This window comes from Metopolophium dirhodum, chromosome 6, assembly GCF_019925205.1.
Source record: "Metopolophium dirhodum isolate CAU chromosome 6, ASM1992520v1, whole genome shotgun sequence".
Lineage (NCBI taxonomy): Eukaryota > Metazoa > Arthropoda > Insecta > Hemiptera > Aphididae > Metopolophium > Metopolophium dirhodum.
This window is the reverse complement of record NC_083565.1, coordinates 30,397,191-30,401,854: the sequence shown is the minus strand read 5'-3', so window position 1 is coordinate 30,401,854 and position 4,664 is coordinate 30,397,191. Positions and strand designations below refer to the sequence as shown.

General features: G+C 27.8%; 1 protein-coding gene across 1 annotated transcript; it reads right to left on the bottom strand.

The window, feature by feature from the left end:
• Positions 1-2,015: 2,015 nt before the first annotated feature.
• On the bottom strand, positions 2,016-3,949 carry LOC132947675 (SCAN domain-containing protein 3-like). Its single transcript, XM_061017942.1, has 3 exons — positions 3,718-3,949; positions 3,245-3,443; positions 2,016-2,220 (listed from the first exon to the last, which is right to left on the bottom strand). The coding sequence occupies exons 1-3, from the start codon at positions 3,947-3,949 to the stop codon at positions 2,016-2,018; spliced, it is 636 nt and encodes a 211-aa protein (XP_060873925.1).
• Between the last annotated feature and the right edge of the window lie 715 nt (positions 3,950-4,664).

Here is a 4,664-nt window from a genome sequence, read left to right as displayed (position 1 = left end):
TTATCCTTGTAGTTTAACAAAGTTTAATAACTCAAAGAGTAGGTAAAATGTACATGTTTAATATTTGTTTTAGAAACACCAAAAACTTTAATTAAAAAATATCAGTTCCTTGAAAACTATAGTTAAAAGTGTGAAAAATAGAAGTTGGCATCGCTACAAGCACTCCTCAATAGCATCAAAAATTACATTTTGAATAAATGCATTATAATATAGGAAAAATCGGGGGTGAGTATGCATGGTGAATCACCCTGTATATTACAATGTAATCATATTAACGCACACTCTAAGTAATATCAGTAATATATAACTTGTTTATAATAAAAGCATATTGTACGTAACATGAAATACTTTAAGATTTTATGTAACTCGAGTATTTTATGTATTTCTTCGAGGGTTGGATTAGACGTGATAAATACAATTTATCGACAGCAATAGTTTATAATTTCAGATTGGTGACTCAATACAAAATTTATTAGAAATATTAGCAATGAAAACCCCTGATTTATATTATCAAGATAATATATAGCGTTCATTTTCATTTAAATTCTCGATTTCCAATCGTATAATGAATAAATAGTGTTAGCTCCTTATAATGGTAAATGCTCCCTTAACCGTGATTTTCTGGCCCACGATTGGTTCATTAATAATTGTATACTGAATAATGAAATTAATCAATTTTTAATGCCAGGCGTTTGGACTGGCATTATACTAATATATTATTATTAATTATTATACTCATCTATAGTATTCAAATAAACCAATATTAGATTGCAACTACCTACTGTAATAAAATAATTCATAATATTAAGTGGCGACATTCACTTGCCGCTACGAATTACCCAGGTACTAGATCAACAGAAATATATTTATATATTGTATCGGTAGACGGAGTACCTACAATACGTAGGACATAATTATGGACATTATTGAGAATCAATTCCCCAACACGTCGGATATTTTAGAAAGACGCGCCAAAGAGGAATATAATAATAGGCATATTATAAATTATGGTGATAGGCATTGTAAAATTTGATTTTGTCGATAATAAAATATATAATATAATATAAAATATAATATATCATTATTATTAGTATAATAATTACTATAATAATCCCCCTGTGGACGTTAATAACTATAGTAATTACAACCATGCGTAAAACATAATGTGTAGTTAATAATTTAATATTAATTAACATTTAACATACCATAGGTATAATATTATCCTAATCCGGACTATCCATGGACCACGGACTATGATTAAATATATATAGGTTGCACAACAACTACAGCAGTAACTGCAAAGATGGTATACAAAATTACTATTGGCTATTGCAATAATTAATGTGTAGCACTCCAAGTAGTTATTTCATATAATATTATAAATGTTTTATCTAAACAATTGTATCAATAATGATAATCAATTTTAATTTTATAATATTATTAAAATATACTGTAAATAGTATGCCCTTTCAAATAAATTTAAAACGTTTTTAAGTATTTATTAGATCTTTATATGCCAACTAATAAACAATATGTGAAAAAGTACAGTATAATATTGGATTTAGAACATAACTAATAATAAGTAATATAAGGAGCATTACAATATATATACGTAATATATATTTTTGTTAAATCATAGTTAAATTTAATTAAATTTTTGAAATTTTTTAGATCCATCATCAGTGCCACAACTAGGTTTTGTGGGGCCCTGATGCGAAATATTTTATGGGCCCCCCTCGCCCCTATAGCCTATAGTCTATACCAGTGTTTCTCAACCTTTTTACTGTGGCGACCCCTTTTTTAAATTTAAATTTTTTAGCGACCCCTACATATATATTTTTACATACTCGCTTAGATTATCATTATAAATAATCTAGAGTCTATAGTTACTACAAATATTGTACACTAGAAATATAAAAGATACATATTATAATATTATATTTATTTAAAATTAAAAAAAAACGTACATTAAATATTTCATTTTATTATATAAATATATTTTTATATTAAGATTTTTAATGGCTTGGTTGTTGCTGTTGATGTGATATTATTTCGTCAATTCTTGGTTTAATTGACTTCGTCAAGCTAATTCTCATAGCCGATGAAATTTCCAGACGGTTTCTAGTTTTATTTTTTATTGTTGTTAATGTGGAAAAACCATTTTCACACAAATATGTAGTAGAAAATGGAATAAGTAATTGTAATGCTTCTTCAGCCAAACTAGGGATATTCATTTTGAACCTTTATCCAAAATTGACCTATATTTTTGTTGCTTCTGAAAATCTCGTGTAAGCCCACATCTGCACTCAATTCAATCAACTTTTCTTTATTTGTTAATGATAGTATATTTTGATCAGATTGTACGAATGGATTTATTACCCAATTACAATTTTTACGAATGTCTTTTGTGGGGTCGAAATATTTGGACATTTTTTCTCTTAATCTACCTAAGTGTTCTTTTATGATAATACACATTTCATTTATTTCATTTTTTGTTAATATCTTTTCCTGAGTTATGTTAAAAAAATTTGGAAACATATCAAATGTGTAGTTTTTTATTCGATTTGTCCATAGTCTTATTTTTTTTAGGAATGCGTCAATTTTGTTGTACGATATAAAAAGATTAGTATGTGAACCTTGCATACTTAAATTTAATTCATTAAGAATTGAAAATATATCGGAAAGATATGCAAATTTGGCTAACCACACATTATTTTCGAAATAATCACTAAGTGGTGATTTTTTGTCTCTCAAAAATATTTCTACTTCCGTTTTCAGTTCAAATAACCTAGTCAAAACTTTTCCTCGCGACAACCATCGAACATGAGTGTGTAATAGCAAATTTTTAAAACCTGAACCCATTTTTTCACACATTACTTTAAAAATGCGAGTGTTTACGGCACTAGCTCGAATAAAATTTACTATTTTTATGCATATATTTAGAACGTCAAATAGGTTTTCGTTCATATCTTTAGCGGCTAATTGCTCACGATGGATGAAACAGTGTGTTGATATAATATTTTTATGAGCAATTTGTTGAACGCGTGTGACAAGACCATTAAATTTTCCGGTCATAGCTGCAGCTCCATCAGTACAAATACCGAAACAGTTAGAAAATTGTAAATTAATTTTTTGGAAATGAGATGAAATGGTTTTGAAAATTTCTTCAGAAGTACAGTATGTTTTTAAATTTAAGCAACAGAAAAACTCTTCTTGTATATCGTTCAGATCAGTATCTACATACCTCACATACATCAATAATATAGCTTCATTATTTATATCAGTAGATTCGTCGAGCTGTATTGCGTAAAAAATTGATTTTTTGATTTTTTCACTAAGCTGATTTTCAATATCATTAGACATAGTATTTATTCTTCTACTTATCGTATCATTAGACATAGGTATTTTTTTAATCTTTGTCACGTGCTCATTACTAAATAATTCTGTACAAATATCAATCATACACGGTTTTAACAATTTTTCCCCAATTGAGTATGGTTTTTTTGATTTAGCTATGTGTAAGGCTGCCAAATAAGAACATTTTAGGTAGATTTTGTCTTCGACCGTATAAGTATTTATCATTTTTTTATTTTTTTTTAATTCTTCGAATTTTCTTAAAAAAAAAGTCCCTTGTATTATTTTTATACTGAGCATGACTAGTTTCCATGTGCCTAATGAGCCTATTTGGTTTTAGTGATGCATTTGCTAATGTCATACCACAAATAACACATTGAGGAACATCCTTTCCATTCTCGTTTAAGTATGTAAAGCCATATTCAATGTAACTATCTTTATATTTTAATATTTTTACCTTTTTGAGTGATGGTTCATCAACATTTTGAGTAGTATCCAAATTATGTTTTTTTGTAATATTTGAGTTTTGATTATCAGAAGTCGATGTATTGTGCGGTTGTTTGAAAAAGTTCGTCATTTGCGACTGTTTACTCATATTAGAAATATTTTATAATAATACATAAAGTCAAATAAAGATAAAGTGTATAAAAATGTGAAAAACAATATAAAAATGCAACTTATTAACCTATATTTTACAACGGCGCACGACACGGCGATGTTAACAATGAACTGTGACATAAATATATAATAATATAATATGTGCAGTGTGCACTGCGGCCGCCGCGGTAGCCTTATCTTAGGTTGATACTTGATAATCTATATTCGACGTTTATTATAGATTCTTTAATAGACGTCATAGAGTAATGTCGCTTTAAAAATGATAATAGTGTGTTTTCCATTTTAATATAAATAATCTATACTCGTAATAGGTATGTAATATAATAATATTTTATTGATTTTATTATTTTATAATTTGAGCTTTTAATTTTCGCATTGATTTAAATTTTAAATCATTCGATTGCGACCCTAAATAATAAGTTGGCGACCCCCAGATTGAGAAACACTGGTCTATACTTTTACTCCAATATAATAAAAAAAAGGTGGATAAGTGGATGTCGCTCTGCTGTACAGTAGCTGGTTACAAGTGGGTCACTGTAATGGATGGTGTTAAATTTGAATTCAATGATATAATATCATTGTATAAGAAAAATGATTCTGAGCGAAAACGGTCAGTCAGCCCATCATATTACCAAATATATTTGATGATATTATTGTGAATAAAGTAATTTATATATTATAACCTATTAACG

Bases quoted from the DNA above. Each gene is read 5' to 3' on its own strand.
- LOC132947675 (XM_061017942.1), bottom strand. From the start codon at position 3,949: ATGAGTAAACAGTCGCAAATGACGAACTTTTTCAAACAACCGCACAAT. The intron at 3,444-3,717 runs GTATGACATTAG...ATATTTGTACAG, and splicing joins TCCTCAATGTGTTATTTGTG to AATTATTTAGTAATGAGCAC. The intron at 2,221-3,244 runs GTATGTAGATAC...GAATATCCCTAG, and splicing joins ATATTATTGATGTATGTGAG to TTTGGCTGAAGAAGCATTAC.